The 24,389-nt window shown below is 37.6% G+C and overlaps 1 protein-coding gene across 1 annotated transcript; it reads right to left on the bottom strand.

The window, feature by feature from the left end:
• Positions 1–886: 886 nt before the first annotated feature.
• lrrc8b.L (leucine rich repeat containing 8 VRAC subunit B L homeolog) lies at positions 887–24,347 on the bottom strand. Its single transcript, XM_018258591.2, has 4 exons — positions 24,124–24,347; positions 10,011–10,144; positions 4,945–7,077; positions 887–2,847 (listed from the first exon to the last, which is right to left on the bottom strand). Exons 3-4 carry the CDS (start codon positions 7,057–7,059, stop codon positions 2,569–2,571), a joined length of 2,394 nt encoding a protein of 797 aa, XP_018114080.1. The 5' UTR covers positions 7,060–7,077; positions 10,011–10,144; positions 24,124–24,347; the 3' UTR covers positions 887–2,568.
• Positions 24,348–24,389: the final 42 nt, after the last annotated feature.

A 24,389-nucleotide genomic window follows, 5' to 3' on the forward strand; every position in this document is an offset into this window, starting at 1 on the left:
CTTTTTTACAGCCCATCGAGACGTTCTTTTTGATACATTTGTAATTTATTCTCCCTTGAAACTTATACTTGAATTTTTTTCCTTGCAGATAACAGAATTACTGAGCCCAAGATAGTTACATTATATGTACAACTAGTGGTAAGAATATTGGGTAATCCTTCTATGTAAAATAGACATGTGATCTTGTTGTTTTAGTGGTAGGCCTAGAAATGGGCAGTTCCTTTTGTGTTCATTAGCATATCAGCACTTTAGTGAAACACTATGTAGATACAACCTTTGTGCAATACTCATGTAAACTTCGTAACCTTGGAATGAAGTCAAAAGACCATTTGGACTATTTTTGTACTATTTTTACATTTTTATTGATTTTATGAGCACATATTGTGATGACATCAGCACTGTATCACGGTTGAACTATAATAATGATGCAAAAAGGCTATTATATATATTTTTATTAACTTAAATTATGACGACATGAGCACTATGCCACTTTTTGATTGACATATGATGTTTTATGATCTCACTTCCTGTTTTACACCTTAAAAAGTTTGTTCACATAATGATTTGTACACTTGATAAAGGGCTTTGGGCCCGAAACATGTTGTGTGCAATAAAGAGCACTTAGCAGCAAGTTCTGCCTCTTCGTTTGCTTTCTCTCAGCTCTTTTGTTGATTTGCATATATCCTACACCTGGAGCGGGGGTGCCTTGCTGAGATTGAGAGCATAGCTGCCAGTTCCCCAGTCATCCTGTTTTATTTACCATAAACATCTTAAGTTAAGTAGGCTGGGTAAAAATTCCCTAGCAAATGATATATTTCCCAAATGCAAGATGAAATATAATTTAAAACAGTTGAAACTTTGTCAATACAAACTTGGGACTCGCTTATAAATTATAATAATTTAATTATGAAAATTAGCAGATATACACAATACACTTAAAGCAATAGAATCATTACTCTTAGCAAGTAAGGCTAAAGTACCAAATTCTCATATAAATCAAGTAAAAGAGCTACACATACAGCAGGTCCTGCATTTCCTCAAAAAGCTTTCTGTAAATGAAATCCCTTTTGTGCTCTCTCGTTTCACAATATTAAAGTTTAGAAGAACAGACAGTTTTCACAAAAAGACAAGAAATGCATAAGGTATGCACTGGCAGTGAGAAGAAAACCTCCTCCTTATACCCTCAGGGTATAGAAATGGGAACATACAGGGCAGAGTGATTATTAATGAAGCAATAAAAGGCCCATTTATCAAAGGTCGAATTTACGATTTATGTTAATGTTTTTTAATTCGAATATACTCACCATTTAAATGGGAGGCTATTTAAGAAAAAATTTGAATGTCTAATATTCAATCGAATGGTTCCGGTCTGAAAAATCGTAAAGTCTTCGATTCGCACTACTCAAGTTTTTCTCTGGAAAAAAAACTCGAATGTCAGGAAGGCTATTAACATCTCCAAATGGCTCAACGGACCTCTGCTATTGACTTGTAAATGATCTCGCCAGGTTTTAGGGTAAGGGCACACGGGCAGATTCAGGGAGATCTCCCCAAACCGCCTTCCTGCCGGCTATAATGATAAATCGCCAGTGGGATGGCACTCGAGGCATTTCGTTTTTTCGAAGCCACACGAAGTTACCTCACGAGGAAACGTTGGACGACCTTGGAAAACGAAGCGCCGCGAGTGCCATTATGCTGGCAATTTATTTATTATAGCCAGCAGGCAGGTAGGGGAAGGCAGTTGGGGAGAAATTGTTGCCCCTAAGAAGAGGAGATTTGTTACCGGGGCTTCTCATCTCCCTGAATGTGCCCGTGTGCCCTTACACTTAGGTTGCGAATATTCAAATTAGGACTGTTTTCATGGTCGAGATAAATCTCACATTCAAATTTACATTCAAATAGGGGGATTAAAATTAGAACGAGTGAATTTTGAAACTCAATCATTTTAATTTACTATTCGACCATTGATAAATCTGTCCCTTAGTATTAATGTTTCTGGTGTAGGAACTTGTGCATTGCCCATGATGCTGCTGGGATGACCAAGGGAATTTTTGGGTGTTTGTTATGAATATACTGGCCTTTATTCTAATTTTCCCATCCAGATCTATAGTTCTGTCATTAGTCCCTGAATTGCCTTAGTACATCCATAATCACCTTTTTCAAGAAGTATTTGCTTATTGCTAGTACATCCTCTTCAAGGGTCATTTGAGAAGGCTAAAAAGCAAATATTAGGGGTCATTAACAACTTTAAGTGCAGTGTGCAAAGTGTAATTTTTTGTGTTATCCTACAACCGTACCCAAAACTGTTTTTACACTTCTAATTTCAGTATATACCAAGGCTTGGCAATTATTTATTTCTTTAAATGAACAAATGTGCACACTCCAGGGCAGGAAATTCTGCCAAAATGTTGGAAATATGCCCATTTGCTAGAATGATCCATTAAGCCTTGATGTAGATATATCACTACAAGGTTGTATATCCAGAAGTCCAAAAACCACCAGGAAATAATATTAGCAAGAGTCCAGTTTGACCACCACTTTGTACCTTTAAATAACGAGACCAAATATCCTTCATTGCATCTTCTCTCTCTGTGACGGTTTGGTATTTTCCTTTGCAAGTGATGGAAGAGTACGTAACACATGAGTTTCCACAATAATGCAGTTTGGTTTAAGAGACTGGCAAGATTCCATTTCAGGAGGGAGGGATTCAATTTGGTTCCCAATAAGCTCGATCTTTATGAGGTTCATCAGGTCTCCAACTTGTGGGGTAATGCTCATCAGGCTGTTTTTTCCCAGTAATAAATACTGAAGTTTGCTGCATTTAAACAGTCCATCAGGCAGTGTTTCAATCTGCAAAAAAGAAAGCCAAAGACATCATCAGGAATGTTTGGACACTACTTTCTCCCCTTTTCTATAAGTACTATTAAGATTGTGCATAAGGTAGATCCAGATAACGTTTTTTGCACCATGTTAGCCCGTTGAGAAAGTTATAGGGAAGAGCTTTTGATATGAAACATCACAAAAGTGGTGTAAAGATGATACCTTTATTGGCTTCAGCTTTGAAGAAGGAACTGCAATGTTCTGAAAGCTTGCTGTGATTATCATCTTGGTTAGCCAATAACGGTATCACCTTTACACCACTTTTGTGATGATTCATATCAAAAGCTCTTCCCTTTAACTTGCATAAGGTAAATAAAGTGTCTGCTGAAAGAGCCAAAAAGGAAAGTTTCCTGTGTCTGCTGCTATTTTGTAGATAATCTTTTTTATATTCAGGAGGAGTCTGCAGACCATATGTATAAATCATTTGCATTATATGTAAAAAGCATTAGCAATAATGAATGCAGTAGCAAAAATGGTTATAATGTAAAAAACTATTTAAAAGGACATGGTAGCCTGATGCATTTGGTGCTAAGCGGGCACTTATAGGCATATGAGTAAGTGCCTACTTGGCATGAAAAGCATCAGGCTATCATGTTCTTATAAATAGTTTTTTACTTTATAACTATTTTTTGCTACTGCATTCATTATTACCAGATCTCTCACATTCCTATCCCAAGGTTTAGCATGCTGCATCCTTAGTGAAAAGTTAACCAGCAGAAGGATGAAAGGGTTACAGTGGAACCAGGTGGCTGATTTACCTGGAGGCGCATATCTCTTACTATATCTGGAGTCTTTGGAGGAAATCCATAGATGATCTTATTATGTGCAGCAATTCTGCTTTTTTGGGCCAATTTAGCATTCAGATATGTCTGGATATGCGTTTCAACTATTTAACACCCAATACTTGTCTTAAAGTTTATAATGATTCTGATCCAAATGATACATATTGAAATTACTTCTGATATGACACAGTACACTGCATCCTTGGTCCGCATGTCATAGCACATTACTAAAAGCTAACTTTATATAAGTCAGTAGAACTGGAGTTGGCTTGACAAATGCAAACTAGAAGTGCAAAAAAAAATGTTCAATGCATACAGCCTTTACTATGGCGCAGGACTTTCTTCAGAGAGCAGGATCTGTATAAGTGCCCCATTTATAGCACTGGCATGAAACGCACAAAGCATGTCATAGATTTCTGTGGTACATCATACAGGAGCAGATCAACATAATTACAGTTGGAAAGCTCTGCATTTCATCAGTTAAGATCAGGCAGGCACAGGCAATTATTCCAAAAAAGTCTTGTCTGGGAAACCCTGGCAAACAAAAGATCATTCAATTAAATGACCTAATCCAAAATGGTATGAAAAATATGCAATTTCTCCATCAGCAGAGGATGTGCTGCAGCTACACAATCTTCAACATAAGCAGTACATATTTAGCACTATGTTTATACTAAGCAGGGGAGAACAATCACATTTTTTAAATTGCCTCCAGTAACCTCTGCCAACTATTAGCTGGCTAAAGAATATGGTATAATTTAACAACCACTGTAAAGTTTTTAATTAATCTGCAGCATGTTTTTATACTTAAAAATACTAAATAACATTTATAAATGTGCAATCCAGGCATGGGATCGGTTATTTGAGAACTCATTATCCAAAAAATAAATATGCAATCCAAGTATGGGATCTGTTATCTGGAAATTCGTTATACAAAAAGCTCCAGATTATAGAACGGCCATCTCCCGTAGAATCCTTTTAATCAAATTAATCAAAAATTTAAAACATATTTTCCCTTTCTCTGTAATAACAAAATAGTGTTTGTACTTGGGGCTAACTAAGATACAATTAAACCTTATTGGAGGCAACACAATTCTGTAGTCAAGTATGGTTTTCCAAATTACAGAAAGACCTTATCCAGAAACCCTGGGTTCCAAGCATTCTGGATAACAGGTCCCATACTGCAAGGGCACAACATGGTTAACAGAGTACTACTGTTTATTTTCAGAAGAGAGTCTTTACAAGAAACCCATTTTTTATATGCTGGTTCTGACACAGCACTTACACTGTTTTTTGTCACAGCAAAATACTGAAGGTTCTTCAATAGCTGGATTTCTTCTGGGATAAAGGATAAATTGTTATAGCTTAAGTCCAGAACCCGGAGCTTGTTACACAGGAAGAGTTGAAGAGGCACCACTTCAATGTTATTGTGATTTAGGTAAAGCTGTTCTAGGTTTGCTAGAACTCCGATCTGAATTGGAATGTAAGCAATAGAATTGTGCCACAGCTTCAGACAGGTCAGTTTCTGCAGATGCTGAAAGCTAATTATTTCCTCGATCGTCTTAAAGTTATTTCCTCTAAAATCAATCTCCTGCAGTTCTCGGAGACTAAAAATGGAATGTGGAATGCGTTCTAAGTCACAGTTGAGCATTTCCAGGCAAGTAAGGTTTGTCATTTTTTTCAAACTGATTAAGACTATCAGCCGGTTTCCTTCATTATTAATGGACAGCTTCTCCAGCGATGGTAACAAATCTGTGACTACAGGAGGGATCCTGGGAAGGCTGCTCTTCAAATAGAGAGATTTCAGATTCTTCAAGTCCTGAAGGCCTTCAATGTAAAAATAACTGTAATTATCAAGAGATCCTGCTAAGTACAGCTCCTTCAATTTTTTCAAAAGAAAGAGCCAGGATGGGATCTTTTCCGTTGTAGTAAATTTCAAATGCAGGGTTTCCAGGTTCTCTGCAAGAAAGCTAAGTGCCTGCAAATCTACAGTAAGTGTGGAATGGTAAATATGAAGTTCCTTAAGGTTTACCAGTTGGGTTATCATAGGTGTCAGTTTGGCATCTGGTATAAGTTCCAAGATCAGTACCTCAATCTCGTTAAGTTCAAAGACATTGTCTGGCAACCCACTCAACATGAACATATGAAGTTCCATTTTGTCCTTAGCAGTTCGTCGTAACTTATTCCTCAGCATATCTACTGTCCATTCATTGTTGAGATTAATTTGCTTCAATTTGTTCTCACTCACTTCTGATAAAAATATTGAAAACCGTTTGGCGTACAAGGGATCATATTGATCTGCTAGGTGAAGGATGAAGGCAAAGTCATTTTGTACATCAGGGATGTCGCTGTACTTGCTTTTCTCTCGTACTGCTTCAAAGGAATATTGCTTGAGAGAACTTCTAAGCATCCACCACAGACTATAAAAGCAGGCGTAACCGTACAAGAACACAAGAAGAACGTAAAATGTAGCCAACACTTTGAAAATTACTGCAAGTGAATAAACGCATTGGTATCTTCTGTAACCTGTAAATGCTTCAATGTCAACAATGCAGTCAATTTCAAATGTTATATTCATCAAATAATAAGACACATATGCAATAATCACAATTAGTGCAATTACTTTCACGACAATTTGTTTCATATACAATCTGTATATAATATCTTTTTGTTCAACATGGAACCTGAACCTACGCACTCTCTCAAACAAAGCCTTGGCTTGTTCACCTTCTCTTTTGTCTAGGACACCTGAAGCATCATCTTCTACTGCTGATGACTCAATTGCAGGCTGCAGCGATTGCCTGCGTGCCTCTGCATCTTCAGCACCAGAAGAAGTCCTAAGCTGGGATCTTTTACGATGCTGTGTTTTTATTGTTTGCTGTGCAACTGCTTCGGACAAAGCCCGTGTTGTCCATGGGGAATCAAAACATTTATAAAGAATTGCTACAAAATGCTCCAGTCTAGAACTTGTGCTTGGATAGTGAAGCCAGAAGTTGCTGCAAACTGCAAAGACTATTGAGTGCAGAAACACAAGGTAGGGGAAAAATTTGGCAAACCAGTGAAGCTGTTTCTCGTAACATACGGCATCAATGTAAGCATACTGTTGGCGGTGAAGATCATTCTGAATGCCTATGGATGGAACTGCCTGACCTGCAGAAGCAGTTGATAAATTAACATGTCTAAGGACCGGTTCCAAAGGATATGCACAATGATTCTCCACTTCGGCTTTACAGGGAAGGCACAGCATTCTGCTTTGGGTGAGTTGCAGTGCGCCTGCTAACACTGCAATCATCAACATAACCATGGTGATGTAATACCAAAAGACATCCCACCATGGCTTTAAAATGTGATAAGACGTTTGAGCGTCTGCCAGAAACCTGAGTTCGGTCACTGTGATCATGGCTTCGGTGGTTGGTGACTGTGCGGAAGAAATAAAAACGTGTTACTTGGAAAACATTAGCATAATATAAGATTTATATATTTTATCAAAATTGTAACGTATAAAACATGTAACCAATGGAAAAATATATTTGTGCATTAAACCTTTCTCAGTGGATAGTCTCAATTCTCTATTCTACACTGGTAGTACAGGTATGGGATCCATTATCCGGAAACCCATTATTGAATTACGGAAAGGCCCTCTCCCATAGACTTAAGACATAGATTTTATCCAAATAATCAAAATTTTTTACAATGATTTCCTTTTTCTCTGTAATAATAACTTGTACTTGATCCAAACTAAGACATCAATAGGCTGATTTTTGCTCCTTATTGGAAGCAAAAATCAGCCTATTGGGTTTATTTAATGCTTACATGATTTTCTATTAGACTTGAAGTATGAAGATCCAAATTACAGAAAGATCCCTTATCTGGAAAGCCCAGGTCCCGAGCATTCTGGATAACAGGTCCGATAACTATATATGTTTGAAATTACTGACATTATGTACACAATGCTTTCTTTGCCAGCCTTTAGTGGAACCAGCACACGGATGCCACAAAAGGTATTAAATACATTAGCAAAGAGTGCTGGTTAAGGGTTGCTTAGACAGCATATAAACTTTTTCTGGCATTCAACATGTGCTTTATCATTGCTATGCATTTAATGTCCCTGCAGCAAGTGAGTGTCTTACCCTGATTTGCCATGCCATCAATAACTATTCTGCACAATAAAAGTAGAAAGCGATGGCTATGGCTATGCAAATACGACTATTCCAAGCATTAATCTGCAAGAATAATTGTGTTTTAATTAAAATCAAGCAACTACCAGAACAGTTCAATGAACCTTCCCCTCGCTTCTACAATTCTAGAATTTTACTGCTGAAATGTGATACAGGTAAGGGACCAGAAAGGTCGTCTCCCATAGACTCCATTTTATCAAAATAATCCAAATTTTAAAAATATTTGCCTTTTCTCTGTAATAATAAAACAGTTGCTTGTACTTGATCCACACTAAGATATAATAATTATTGGAAGCAAAACCAGCCTATTGGGTTTATTTAAAGTTTACATGATTTTCTAGTAGACTTAAGGTATGAAGATCTATGTAGAGATCCATTATCTGGAAAACCCCAGGTTTTGAGCATTCTGGATAACAGATCCCATACCTGTACCAGGAAAAATCAGTTGGCAATTTATTGTTAGTATTGAAAAAATGCAGTTGCAGTTACCAGATGAATATGAGATGAATATCTCATATATGAATCCCAGAAATGGCCATGGTTTATTGTTTGTTTATATTGTTCTCAAATATCATTAGTGCCCAGTAGATGGGGGACTTTGCCATCATGGAACTTTCCACTTCACCTAGAATAAAAATGCTTCATCATCTGAATAAAAGGGGTATGGTATTGTATTAACTGCAGATAACTGAACCATGCCAAGCCAAGTTAATGGATCACCTTAGTCACTATTACCCTAGAAACAATCTTGTGGCAATTGATATTATTTTTGTGACAATAAATTGAAATGTTGCAGAATTTCACAATTCCCTGTATGACTAATCTGTATGGAAAGCTAACCAATGAATTGTGAACACAGACGGAGAAACAGATGAATCTATTTTGCAAGACTACACACTAAAGGAAGCCAAACACCGAATGCAAAAACAGCTTCTGTCAAGAATATGGTCTGTTTATAGCTAAGCAGATGGAACATAAACTTACAGTTCCCTTAAAAGGACACTAATATTAAAATACTAGCAAAGCCATATCCTAGAGAAATAACCCAAATATTCACAAAGTGTTTTTCTCCAAACACAGTGACTTCTGCACACCTTTCACTGTACCATCATCATTTGTGAATTTGTGTGATTGGTTTCTAACTTGATTCAAACTGCTCAGTCACAGCATTTGATAGCCTTTTTCTTCTGACTCATCCAGGTTTAAAATGGGGTCATTGACCCCATCTAAAAAAAAAATACTCTGTAAGGCTACAAATGCATTGTTATTGCTATTTTTAATTGCTCATCTTCTATCCTACCCTCTCATATATTCGTGACTTGTTCAAAGCAATGCATGGTTGCTAGGTTAATTTAGACAAATAAACAAAAATCACAAATAATAAAAAATTAAATCCAATTGCAAATTGTCTCAGAATATCCCTCTCTACATCATACCAAAAGTTATCTCTAAGGTGACCAACCCCTTTAAAGTAATAAAAAATAATCTACATATGCGAATATGGGGTTAGCCATGTTTACATAGGAACCACTGTTCTGTCACATTGTTTTGAACTGGGATGCAATGTTTAAAAAAATATATTTTTTATTTGCATAAGGAAATAATTCGGATTACAGTCATTGATGCACTGTGCTAAATTTCTTGCCTTGCAGAACTGTGGCAAATCTCTGCATTTCATTTCGAGGCCGTAAGGACATAGTTCAGACTGCATACCAGTTGTTTTGACTGCTACAAAACTAGTAGCAGTACTGGGAAAGAAGCCATGCTTCACTTCAAAAATGTCAGTTTTCGTAGCCTACACAATAATCTGAAGCCTTGCCCCCACCCCATGAGCATGTGACAAACAGGGGGGGGACAGTGATCGTGTGCAGGGGGCCCAGATAAGGGGTAGGCAAACAAAATAGATTTTTTGTCTATTTATTTATTTTTATATATATATATATATATATATATATATATATATATATATATATATATATATACACACCTCTATATCTATCTATCTATTCAATATCTATATCTAGCTATATATTTATATACATACATACACAATTTAGATTTCAAACTTAGTTCAAGTTTGACAAGCCCAAAACTTTAGTGCAACACTTGCCTAAAATGCAAGACAAAAAAATCTCAGAGACAAGCCTAGATTTCCTCAATTCATGTGACTTACCCCACAGCTTCAGCAAACAGCAGTATGGAAAAAATCTGGTCAGTCTGGAGGTCTGGAACTTTTAATATGTATAGATATCTTCATATCTGCATTGGCTTTCATTCCGAATCAGAAGAAAAAGTTATCTTGTTCTCCTAAAGTGAACATAAAAAAGGAACTTATGAAGAACACACACACACAAAAAAAAATCTAAACTAAGCAGTTTTTGTAACCAGCAAAACAAAGAAATACAACAAGAAAAGGACTGTGTCATGAAGTACCTTGGGCAATAATGACTAATCTGGAACAGACGTTTTCTTTACTGTAAGGATTAGTTCACACGAGGAGATTCAGGGAGATTTTGTCGCCAGGCGACCAATCGCCTCGTCTTCTGAGCGACTATCTCCCCGAACTGCCTCAGCGTTTTTTCCCATAGGCTACAATGAAAAGTCGCCTGCACTAATGCACACACAGCGATGCGTTTTCTATAGTCGCCCGAAGTTGCCTGTGCTACCTTATAGGAATTTGAGGTTGTTGATTCTGGATGGTGATCCGGCCAGCAGAGTTAGCTACTAAGTCTGCTGGCATTAAATTGCCCATCTAAACACAGTTACAGTTTCTTTAGTTGAAAAGTCCATTCTGCAACATGCTATGTCCCCTTTAATCCATCCTTTGTGCACATTTGTCAGAATAGCGAATGTTCACATGGGACTTTTAGACAAAATGTTTATCAAATATAAAAAAACCTTTAATAGCCAAATAGCCTTTATATATCATTTATATGTGTGTACCTGTATGTAGATACATTTAGGGTAAAACTTTTCATATATTTTTTTCCATGATTGGATCCTTTGCACAACATAACTGAAGCCAGTTAGTCACCCAGCTGTGACAGGCACATGTCCATTGCCAACTGTTACTAAATCCCTAAATCTCTGTCCCAGGAAGTTCTAGTCCCAGGAATCATCCTAGGTTTTTAAAATTAACCAGCTGCACCAGAACTGAACAAAAAGCAATTTGCTCATTTAGTAAGCCAAGCAAGGGTTCTAGGCAATTGTTATCGACTGATATAAACATAATTTTAGAAGAAGTTGCCCCTCATAAACTGCATGAAAATATGGACCTAAGGCATTTAGAAAGAATATACAAGAACATATTAACAGTTATGCAAAGAATTATTTGGAGAGACCCATTTTGGTTTTTATCTGTAAAACGGATATATTGATTGCTATGTATGTAGGAAAAATACACTATGTATGTACCAAATTATCAATTTATAAGTAAAACATGGCATTGTTTAGGCATTATTTTGAATTCTAGAATATAAAACTGTATTCTTCTGGTCAAAACTGCTAAAATGAAAAATAAAAGCTTCAAGCAATCAGAAACAGGAAACAACTTGCAATCACATTCATTCAGTTGGCTCATGCACAACTGTAACAAAGAGCATGATAACTGCATCCTCCAGACCAAGGCTTTGTTTTATGAGGAAGCCTGAAAGAAAACCCTCAGATTATTTTGTATACAGACGTCATTCAAATTAAAAGAATAATCCATACATACATATCCAGCATCTGTAGATTCAGAAAACACATTCATAGCACTCGCATACTAAGGCTCATTTACTACAATGAGAAGGGATGATGATTTGCATCCTAAATTGCATTTTCAGTTGTAAATGACCCCTCTTGCATGTGTAGCTGAGTCTCCTGGGTCAGTTTCCACCTTGGAGGAATAGATTTTTGGTCACAATACGTTCTTAAAGACAACTGCTGTGTTATCCAGACTGAATGTGGGTGTACAAGGATCCCAGTGGTATCTGCCAGATCTGAGCAAATAGTGGTGGGGAGAAGCTTGACACATATTTAATCTCTTGCACTCTTTCTGGCTCTCAACCTTGCCATGATTTGTGTTCTTCAGAGGAAGGGCTTGGACAGTAATCTGGAAACAAACTACCCCAAAATGTCTGCATGGATAAGACCTAGCTGATGCAGAATGACCACCTTGTTTTATGCTCACTTTGATTATTGCTTGGTTACTTAATTTGTTTTGTTAAAACCACACAAAATGTCACTGATCATTATAATTGCTTTAAGGAACAGTAACCAAATTCGATGAACAGACAGCACCACACGTGAGATATATTCTTAAAAGACCTTTATTCCAAAAGGGCTTATTTCAGGACAGACAAACAGCAGCTTGAAAAAAGACGATTGTGAGCCTGCAACGTCGCTGCTGTTTGTCTGTCCTGAAATAAGCCCTTTTGGAATAAAGGCCTTTTAAGAATATATCTCACGTGTGGTCTGTTCATCGAATTTGTTTACAGAACAGGTGGAAGTGGCCACCTCAGACCTGCACCTGCATCCAATATACCCTAAGGGTGAGTGCTGACTTCTAATCTACATTAAGGAACAGTAACACCAAGAAATGAAAGTATTTTAAAGCAATTCATTTGTAGCCATGGGGGCAGCCATTCAAAGCTGCAATGAGAAAAAATGCTAAGGTTTTATATAGCAAATAACAGATAAGCTCTGTAGTATACAATGGGAAATTTCTGTTATCTACTATATAACCTGTGCTTTTCTCCTTTTTTCAAACTGAATGGCTGCCCATGTGGATGCACAGCTGCTCATCTATATAAGCTATAGTAGTGTTTCTGAATACATTAGTTTTACCAGTATAGGGCAACAGTACATCATATTAATTACTTTAAAACACTTTAATTTTTTGTTGTTACTGTTACTTTAAAGTGCTTACAAAGAGCTCACTATTTTGACTAGAAAGTGGTTGTTACGATGGTATTTGAATGTCCGTAAATAAATAAAGACACTGTCTAGTTGTATTACTTCACTATCTGCATTGGAACTCACACACTCTACTATTTACACCCACAACTGCAGTAAGCAAAGTGCAATTTCGAGTGCAAATGCCATCGTTATTTCCCCAGAATTCCAGCGATGTTACTGTTTTCTACAATTTCAACCAATGCATGAAAATTAACTCAATCACGTATACACTTTGGCCTTAATCAGACGCAATTGTGCTGAAAGCTTTCCAAGTCCAGTTGGTGTTATTTTCAGGGTTCATCACAAGAGTGGCAAAGTGCACTCCGTCTATTGAGGCAGGGCACTGAGGGAACTCTTGTGCTGCTGCCTTGTCCAGAGGTGCCATAGCTCCAGGGATACTCAGTGTCAATAGGTTAATACTAGCTGCTTTCAAAGTAAAACTCCCAAATTTGGCTGCCCTTTTATTAGACACCAGTGGGATCACTCATTGCACCCCCACCTAATGGTTTTAAAAATGAGTGGTGAGCACAACTTTCCCTTGTTTGTTATAGTTATACAGGAGCAGTGACCAGCTCCATGTTGTAGCTCCCACCCTTCCCAGCTATAGTCAGGTGATCCCACTGGTGTCTAATAAAAGGGCAGCCAAGTTTGGGAGTTTTACTTTGAAAGCAGCTAGTAAGTTGCAGGTAAACTAGTCCCTTTGTAAAATGTATATTGAAGCAATAGAATTATTAATGAATCAGATGAAAATTGAGCATAGGACTGGCCAGATATGGGATGACTTTGACGTAGTTGGCCAGCTTAAATATATTGCAATTTATGGACAAACAATCCCTGTTTTGTTTAAAGGGTAAGGCATTTTTCAGTAGCAGTATACACAAAATGTCTCTGTCTTAAATATATTGATAATGGGTTGAGTGCACACACACACACACACATAGGTTATATATATATATATATATATATATATAACCTATTTAAACACACATTTCCTTGCATGAGAAGCTACTGGCTGGCCACTAAAGTTTTAAACAACTTTGAAAAACAAGACTGCCTCTGGTTCTTCCTGGATAATACAACTGATTCAACCCAGATTAATGTCCACTCTTCTCCTCTGGGAAGTGATGATACATGAAAACAATTGGAATGATCCCACGGGAAAGACAATGGAAATATTTGCCTGCGAAAAGCAGTAGTACCCAATAATAACAGGATGTGCTGTGCTGTACTATAGGTATAGATGGAACACTCTCTGTCCACTGTTTTTCCTCATGTCTGCTGTGTCAGTCTTATAACTACGTGCAAATGTACAATAATTATAAATAAACCATTTAAAACACTGAACGCTAAGGGCAGTTGTGGTCACACAAGTTTGTCGCAGTCAGTTGGCAAAAAGAACCATTTATTAAAAGGTACTTGTATCAAACAGAGCCCCAATCCTTCTGTCCTGCCCCTATTGTGACTTGCTTGCAGCGTGCCTATTGACACAGGCGAACCCTGGTAGCTCCAGGTTTCCTGTGTCAATAGATGAAACAAACTTTGCATAAAAAGGATACTGCCATGGGAAAAAAACGTTTTTTTCCAAAACACATCAGTTAATAGTGCTGCTCTAGCAGAATTGTGCACTGAAATCCATCCAAAGAGCAAACTGATTTTATTAAATTTCATTTTGAAATCTGACATGGGGCTAGACATATTGTCAGTTTCCCAGCTACCCTCAGTCATGTGACTTGTGCTCTGATAAATGTCAGTCACTCTTTACTGCAAATTGGAGTGATATCACGCCCCTCCTTTCCCCACCAGCAGCCTAACAACAGAACAATGGGAAGGTAACCAGATAGCAGCTTCCTAACACAAGATAACAGCTGCCTGGTAGATCTAAGAACAGCACTCATTAGTAAAATCAAGGTCCTACTGCAACACATTCAGTTACATTGAGTAGGAGAAACAACAGCCTGCCATAAAGCAGTTCCATCCTAAAGTGCTGGCTCTTTCTGAAAGCACATGACCAGGCAAAATTACCTGAGAAGGCTGCCTACACACCAATATTACAACTAAAAAAAAAAATACACTTGCTGGTTTAGTAATTCAATTTTACATGGTTGAGTGAATTATTTGCAGTGTAAACAGTATAATCATAAAAATCAAGACAGAATCCCTTTAAAGAATTATGAGTTGGGTCATTATGATGGTGAGCACAGGAGATGACATGAACATTTTCAGCACAACTTCAGCCAATCTGAGATAAAGTGCAGGCGCTATCAGTGTGGGGTAAATGTGTGACCTTCAATTGAAGGGATAACAGTTTTAAAGATTATGGACAACATAGAATGGAATGATCGTTTTGTTTCACTTACTATGGATGTCCGATGTTCATATTTCCTATCCCACTTTGGAGTTAAATATTGTAAGATTATTTTTAGATAGCAACAGAATATCCCTTGACAGTTGACACCATTTTGTGTGCCAGTTCCTCCATAAGATGTGTTCCCTGATAAAGTGTTCCTGCGGCGGTCTGGGAAGTTGGCTGTGAGATACAGGACTGGAAAAGAGCCCCATAGCTTTTTCAATTCTTTGGCACAGAAGGGAACTATTAATAATAATGTGAGCACTAGATGATAAAAGGAAAATCCTTTCATATATTTTTTTTATTATGGAATTGACATTCACTACCAGGGAAGCAGGGGGTGTGACTACACAAGAACCGAGTGTTCTACTGCAGGTAAAAGTCTGCTAAGAACCCACAAGGTGTACAGTGGTGATTGCCCGAGAGCTGGGACCCTGGTGCAAACTTTGTACTGGAGCTTCTACACCTCTAGTCATACCACTGCTAGGGTCTATTTCATCAGAAGCAAATTAACGTAACTGTATGTTTTTTCCGTTTTGGAGGAAACGGCAATACCCAGTGGAGAGCCTAAAAAAACTACAAATTGCATAGACAAACAGATAGATATACTGGGTAGTGTTTGGTTAGTCTTTGCTAGACCTCCTAGTTCTACACCTGCTTGGTATTCCATCTCCTATATGTAGACTACAACTTGAGCCCTACAGGAGTCCCTTACGCAACCTCTGAATTTAAAAAGGTTGGTTGCACAGAATCATATTTGAGGGGTTTTAAACCCTCCACAAAAATGTCTTGCAAATATGAGTCTCATAACTGTGACAGAAATTTATTATTAAATTAAATAAATTATATGGAAAATAACAGCATTTTGCTTCATGTTTACTACATACATAAATAACAGCCTCAAATGAGATACTGTGCATATAAACCTCATATTAAATCAGAGACATAGAGAGTGCTAATTGGAACTTATGAATAAATGACAAAGGAATTTTATCTCCATAACAATAAAAGTTCAAATCATTCTTTGTATCTTTTCACATCAATAAACCAAAGAAGAGCAGTACATCTATCAAAAATAGATGAACATCTGAAACTTTTGAATTTACTCAAATTCCAAAAGTAAACCGACAAGCCATTATCTCTACTTCTAAAGCGATTCGCTGTCATCAAGATGATTACAAATTGCTTATTATATCTTTTGTTTTGGTCACTTCGTTTCATCAGTTCAACAGAACGGTCAGTGCTTTCACAGTATGTCACAGCCGGGATGCAGGATGGCATTCGCTGATAAGCTTTTGAAAGTAGGATGAAAACATTTTAAAGCAGCCAAAGCCGTATGTAGAACAGACACTATTTGTAGCTGAAACTGAGCTAAGGAAAAAACTGGACCTTGGATGAATCTGCTTTGTATTGCTGCTGGAGTGTTTTAGGCTCCTGAGAACCAAATGGACTGCTTATGGTAAGCCTTTGGTAACCACTTCTTAATTCATAATAAGCCACTGATGCATATAGAGTTTCAGAAAATAATACATAGTTGCCAAGAGAGCAAATATCATATGTACTTACAACATCCAGTTAGTATTAGAAGTTCATCTATTGGGGATACTGATCAGCACATTCTGTGGCTGTTCCGCAGGCCTTTAAAGGGGTTGTTCACCGTCAAGTTAACTTTTAGCATGTTACAGAATGGCCAATTCTAAGCAACTTTTCAATTGGTCTTCATTATTTATTTTTATAGTTTTTTAATTAATTGCCTTATTAGTCTGGCTCTCTCCAGCTTTTACTGGCCCCATTTAAACAACAAACACTCTAAAAGTCTACAAATTTATTGTTATTGCTACTTTTTATTACTCATCTTTATATTCAGCCCTTTCTCCTATTCATATGCCAGTCTCTTATTCAAATCACTGCATAATTGCTAGGATTATTTAGACCCTAGCAACCAGATATCAAATTTCAAACTGGATAGCTGCCCAATAAAAAGCTAAATAACTCAAAAAACACAAAAAATAAAAGCTAATTTGAAGGTGAACAACCCCTTTAAGGCTTGGCAATAACATTTATAATTTCCATGAAAATGGATATATTTGGTGCAACATAAGTAAACGTACTTATGGCAGCAGATCTTAGAAATGCAAGGCTTTGCCATTGTTAGCAAATGTTTCCTAGTTCCGGGCATCAGCACATTCACAAGAGAATAATTATATGAAAGTGGTTTGATATAAACGCTGATAATGAGTTCATTTTAATCAGATGGGCCCATTTACAACAGAAAGCAGCAATTAGTGAAGGGTACAAAATATTCCCAGTCAGTGTACAGACAAGTACATTTTGCAAAGGAAATGATACTTAGTTGATAGAAAAGACAACTGATATAGAAAAATTGGTAACTATTTCCAGAAAATATAGCAACCCCTACTTTGGCTTGAAACTAAATTTTGCTAAGTCAAAAATACAAAAACCATACCACTAATATGGAACAAATTTCATCACTATAATTCTATCATCATGTCCACTTCTTTGCAAAAAAAAAAAAAAATGGATTATCAGACAAAAAAAAAAAATATTGCTATATAATACATGAAAATCCTGTAAATTATATCATTATAAACAGTGCTTAGTGATGTCTGGTAATAATCAGAGCTTAGTGAAGTCATTTCTGTCACATGACTCACTGACACTTGTGTATTATAATAAATAAAGTACCCCCTGTGGCAAAATATGAGGATATTAGACGTCACCTCGGAGTTCCATGACCTGTATAAAAGCACTTTGCCTTTTGCCATGTGCTTTTATGTGGTCACGGAACTCCTCAGTAACTTATAATTGGAAAATTATAAGGCATCTTTTCAGTGACTAAATTAGCTGACCTTTTCTACCCACATACCGGTGCACCAGTCTGGGGTAGTGCAAAGGGTTGCACTGCCATGTTTAGTCATCTTCCGAGGTATCCCTTGTGTCCATACTGGTACACAATGTGCTTCTGGAAGTGCATGCCCACCATTAAACTGGAACTCTTGGAAAAAACAAGTTGATTTGCTGTGTGTAATATTTATTACACTATCGCCTGCAAATTACAGTGTTGCACTATACTCCCTGCTATTTAGTGAAAGCTATGTTAATTTCACACAAACAAACCTGATTCCAGAGATTCCAGGATCCATGATAAGGTGGCCATAGACATAAAGATCCGCTCTTTTGGCGATATCGCCAACGAGCGGATCTCTCCTCGATATCTGGCTGATCCGATCGTGGGCCCTAGGGCCAACGATCGGAACAGAATGGATCCGTTACGGGCAGACAGATGCGCCCGCGATTCGACTGGATTTTTTAACCTGCCCGATCGAGATCTGCCTGACTTTCGGCTAGATCTTGATCGGGGAAGCCCGTTGGATAGCCCCACACAAGGGCCAATAAGCTGCCGACTCGGTCTGTCGGCATCTTTTATCAGCCCGTGTATGGGGGCCTATCGTATCTCTGTGTGCAACCAGTCCAAACCCACCTAAAGGTGGCCATAGATGTTTCCAAGAAAGATACTTCGTTTCAACACACACGTGTAGAGCTGAATCGTCAGATAAACAGGTAGATATACAGGTAGAAACAATAGAATTCTACCTGACGATTCACCACTAACAATGGGTGATGTTTGGGTCCCTTCAAAGGCACCCGATCAAAATTTTCCATCCAGCCCGATCGACAAGCCAACCGATATCCAAGTCTTCTGCCGATATCGGTCGATTCTTTTTCCACCATACACACAACCGATATCGTCCGAAAATTTGTTTCGTACGATATTATCTGTGCGTCTATGGCCACCTTTAGGCTCATGGTGCAATGCATCCCCTCCCCCACCTTGTTCCATTGTGAAGTGTTAGATTCTGGGATTTGAAGTCCCTCAGAGAATCTTTGCACCACACACTATGGAATACAAGGGGATTTATAATCCCAGAGTCCATCACTTCACAAGGGTTTGAAAGGTAGGGTTTGCATTACACTAAATGGTCACATTTATTTTTTAAAGTTCAGATAGTGTTTATGCACTTTTTCTACATAAGCCCAAGTGAATGAGCTGTCCAAAAGGGGGATATATTCTCCCTTTAGGCAATTACAGTTTTATACATGGCAGCTCCTGCAAGGGCACCTGACTTTGCCCATGAAACGTGGTGCATTTAAAATCACATGATGAAATAATGCATAATTCCCATTAGCATGCAATGTCATTTCTTCTTTTGCTTATGATGAACATTGTTTGACAGCTTTTCGGTGGCTACTTTTTATTTTTAATTTACATTTTAACTATATAATAAACAGGTAACAATTTCCCTTGTAAGACATTCAGGGTGCAGTATTGATATTGCTTTACTAATTTGAATCTAGGTTTTCTTAGATGTTTAGCTCATGCAGCTCCGAGATGTTGTGAAACTACAATTTCATCATCTATTGCCTATTGCTAGGAATCTAGGAGTTGCTTTTAAGACTGTCTGGCAATGTTGACAAGTATATGATTACTCAAATTCTCCAGTCTGTAAATATAACTTAAAGGGATACTGTCATGGGAAAAACATTTTTTTTTTCAAAATAAATCAGTTAATAGTGCTACTCCAGCAGAATTCTGCACTGAAATCCATTTCTCAAAAGAGCAGATTTTGTTTTTATTCAATTTTGAAATCTGACATGGGGCTAGACATATTGTCAATTTCCCAGATGCCCCAAGTCATGTGACTTGTGCTCTGATAAACTTCAATCACTCTTTACTGCAAGTTGGAGTGATATCACCCCCCTTCCTCCCCCCCCCCAGAAGCCAAACAAAAGAACAATGGGAAGGTAACCAGATAACAACTCCCTAACACAAGATAACAGCTGCCTGGTAGATCTAAGAACAACACTCCATAGTAAAAACCCATGTCCCACTGAGACACATTCAGTTACATTGAGAAGGAAAAACAGCAGCCTGCCAGAAAGCATTTCTCTCCTAAAGTGCAGGCACAAGTCACATGACCAGGGGCAGCTGGGAAATTGACAAAATGTCTAGCCCCATGTCAGATTTCAATTGAATATAAAAAAAATCTGTTTGCTCTTTTGAGAAATGGATTTCAGTGCAGAAGTCTGCTGGAGTAGCACTATTCATTCATGCGTTTTGAAAAAAACATGTTTTCCAATGACAGTATCCCTTTAAGGTAAAAAAAGTAATGAAGGAATGGGATAAGGTGTGGAATACTGGACAATAAGGGGATTTGTCTAGCCAGGGAAACTGGAAGAAAAGTCCTCTTGATATGACCTGTTTCATATACAGCACTAGAGTGGAAAAAGACAGGAAGTTACCTGCTTTCATTTATAGCATTAAAAATTCTCCTGCAAATAAACTTATAAAATTTTACAAGGAAAAGAAACGAGCAATTTTTAAATTACTTTTTTAGGTGGTTTTTGAATATAAAACATCAAATGGTTTGCAGTCACATTATTTAAGTAACCAAAAAGTAACACAGTGAGCTGAAATGTGAAGTTCATTTTTTAAAAGATCAATTTCCAAAATCCTTAGAACACAGTTTTTTTCTGGATAATGCTACTAAATTCCCATAATAAAATACAAAAGTGGTTAGTACTGCTGCCTTGCAGCACTGGGTCTCTAGGCTTGATTCTAGCCAATGCTAGGATAGTGTATGTTCTGCCTGTGCTTGCCTGGGTTCCTTTCCACAGGTTAATTAGTTCCTGATAAAACTAAAGGAACATGAAAGACAAGCTGAGCTGCAGCAACAAGTTAATATAAACTACAGATCTGAGCAATGAGTTACAGCACTCACCAGAAAAAGTTTCCTGAAGCAAGACAGAAAACACCATTAAACGGTAAGAAATGTATTCTAGTTGCGGGGACTGGACTGTTACAAGTGAGTCACTATTTTTGTACTTATTTCCTGTTTCATTGTTGTGCTCTAGATAGTTTTTTTCTTTCATTTACTTGCATACATTAAATATAATTACTCTGCTTGCATTTCTTTGTGTAGTCACTACATGTATAAAAATTACTTGGTTTCCATTACCCTGTAACCATATACACAGGCTAAAAAGAGAAAAACAATGCTCCCTAAAGAAGATCAGTATTGGACCTTCCCTCTAACAAGTTCATGTCATTTAACCAATAACATGTAACCTTTATTATGCTATAATGAAAATAGCCTCAAAGTTTGCTCCCTCGGAAAATAGAAAGATAATTTTCAGACTTGGGCAATATATAAATCTGGGCACCTGTAACCAACCAGAGAGCCTCCCTATTCCCCAGAACCTTTCTCCACTGTAACCTCCACTGTAACAAAACAAGCATATGTATGGTGGGTTCGTGGGGCAGGGTTTAATGTGCATGCCAGGCTCTTACCACACTGCTTGTTTAGTTACCAAAATTAAGTTTAAGGCATGGTATAATATATATTATGGCTATTACACCAACTCTACACCTTGTCTGAAGTTCAAAAAAGTACATCCAAACCTCAAAGCAGACCGACAGTATTGTCTCTGGTAATAGTGGTCTATGTGGAATAGAATCTTTCTTTCATCATAAACTACATGATTTCGTAGTGACTTAACCTACATACATCAGAGATATCAGTCATTTTAAGCACACTTTATGAGATTCATCCCCCGATGGACTTACTTGTTGACTTGTAGCCACACATCTTATTTGATACAGAAAAATACTAGGCTGACCAATAAAAAGAATTCCATATTGGTTTACTCCAATTCTGCCTCACCCACCTTCTTTGTTTTTATTACCAAATTCTATTTGAGAATGCAAGGGTTGGCTATGGGTGCAGTCTATGCCCCAGCATATGCTAATGTATGCATTGGGTGGTGGGAAGAAACAGTGTCTTCTCATATTGCATGACTCACTACACCCAACCTATTCTACTTTGGTTTCGGTACACGCAGATTCTGTCTTTTTGAGCGAACTGGCAGATAGGGATATTTTTTATAAGACACATCTTGAGCATTACGCCCCTTATTTAACATTTTACTAAAAGCAGTATGTATAGCTATTCAGTGTTAGCCTAACTGCTGAGGTTTGAAGACACCTATACCATATACACTTAGTACATAAAACTAGGAAGAAGATTAATAAGGGGCAGATTTACTAAGGGTCGAATTTCGAGGGTTAAAAAACCCTTGAATTCGACCCTCGAAGTAAAATCCTCGAATATCGAATTTGAAGGATTTTAGCGCAAAAGGTTCGATCGAACGATCGAATAAAAATTGTTCGATCAAACGATAAAATTCTTCTAATCGAACGAGGGAAGGATTTTTATTTGATCAAAAAAACTTAGAAAAGTGCTGTGGAAGGTCCCCATAGGCTAACATTGCACTTGGGTAGCTTTAATTTGGTGAAGAATGAAGTCGATTTTTTTTTTGAAAGAGACAGTACTTCGATTATCGAATGGTCGAACGATTTTTACTACGAACGATTTGACCAATTCGATGGTCGAAGTACCCAAAAAATTACTTTGAAATTCGAATATTTTTGTATTCGAACTATTCACTCGAGCTTAGTAAATCTGCCCCTTAGTGTGACACAGAGCCAACTGCAAACACCTCTCTTATTTGCACTTTGCAAGAGATGTCAGAACATCTTGTGAAGCGTTCCCAACATGGAGAGAATTGGGCAAATAGAACAGGAGCCCAGGGAATGTGACAAGCCGAAACCAGCAGCATTAATAAAATAATTTTGGCCATGATGACCAATCCTGCAGCAGAGATGAAGCAGAACCAGGCAAAGGATGCATCTAGAGCTGGGCAGTCAGATGTGGTTTTGTTTTTGAAAAACTTGCCATGCGGTAGTTGAAGCTCACACTGGCCTGACCTTTCCTAGCTTCCACAGCAATGACAGCATATACCCTTAGGGTTGGGTAAGCACTTGCAGGTAAAACTCCTTAATCGTACAAAATACTATCTATCACAGGCATTAAATGAATAAGTCAACGGCACAACGGGGTTTACTAAAGTGTATTAATGTTGTCAAGTGGTTTCCACTGAAGTCAAAAACAAGTGGCAGGTAGAGTTGCCACCTTTTCTGGGGAAAAATACCGGCTTTCCTATATATTCATCTTTATTCCCTATTAATACCATTGGGATCAGCCATCATTTTTACCGGCCATGCCAGTAAAATACCGGCCAGGTGGCAACCCTAGTGGCAGGCAAGGCAGAGGGCGCTTTCTTTTAAAGAATTACATTTGCTTACAGAGATAATGCCTTGTGTGCCATCAGCCTAAAGGGAGTTCTCTCTCTGTTTACTAGCACTGCTCATTTTATGTAGATGTAACAAAGGTAATAATAAAACCATACGCATTATCCCTTTATAACAAAAAAAGATAAAGAAACACTGCTTTTTCAAATTAAAAGAAAAACACTGTATTATTTTCTATACAAACTCAATCCATGGGCCTTTAATACTGGCAAATTGGGTAATTGCAGTTACCCTCACGTGTTCTCAGCAATCCAAACCATGGCACCACTTATCAACAGTACAGCCAGATCATTTGACATCACGAGGCACATAATAAAAAATAAACAGCGCTATGCAATGCTATTTGCAGCTCCACTAACTGTATTTGAATAAAAAAAAAAATATATATATATATATATATATATATATATATACAATGTTATTATATGCAGTATATGCTGATGAACCTCCAAAGCACAATAGGTTGGGTCACTTTCCTAATGTTAAGGTTAATACAAGGCATAAGCTTATAAGCGTTAAATATATTAAATATATTGACAATAGTAAAATCAGGAACAGGAAACAACAAATAATTGAAGAGAGACATTCTGATAATCTCACAATGGCATCTCCTATACACTGTAATTATCAGACCCATAAGGACGGTGGTAGTTGTAGAAGAAGCACAGGAAGCACAGAAATCTACCTTCCACATATATACATGCTAAACCGGCATCTTATTATTATTATTATTGTAAGGGCCCTTCCTCGCCCCAGCGCTAATGTGCTTACCTGACCCCAGTTATTCTGTTTGTTCAGTGTGTGCTTCAGGCAGCAGCTGGTTCCTTGTCAGAGTGTTACAAAAGCCCAGCAATACTACAACCAATAGCTAAAGTCGCTAGACTCAATGTCTCTTTTCATTGGTCTGCATTTCTGTCTGCTAACAGGAAGCACCTATAGTGAATGCTGTCAGGCCTCCCGGTTACAAACTGAGCAAGGGATTGGCTTATTCCTTTGTCCCGACGCCCCCAGCCTCTCTTTTGCCCAACCTTGTGGGC

The sequence above is a fragment of the Xenopus laevis genome, chromosome 4L (assembly GCF_017654675.1).
Source record: "Xenopus laevis strain J_2021 chromosome 4L, Xenopus_laevis_v10.1, whole genome shotgun sequence".
NCBI classification, from domain to species: domain Eukaryota; kingdom Metazoa; phylum Chordata; class Amphibia; order Anura; family Pipidae; genus Xenopus; species Xenopus laevis.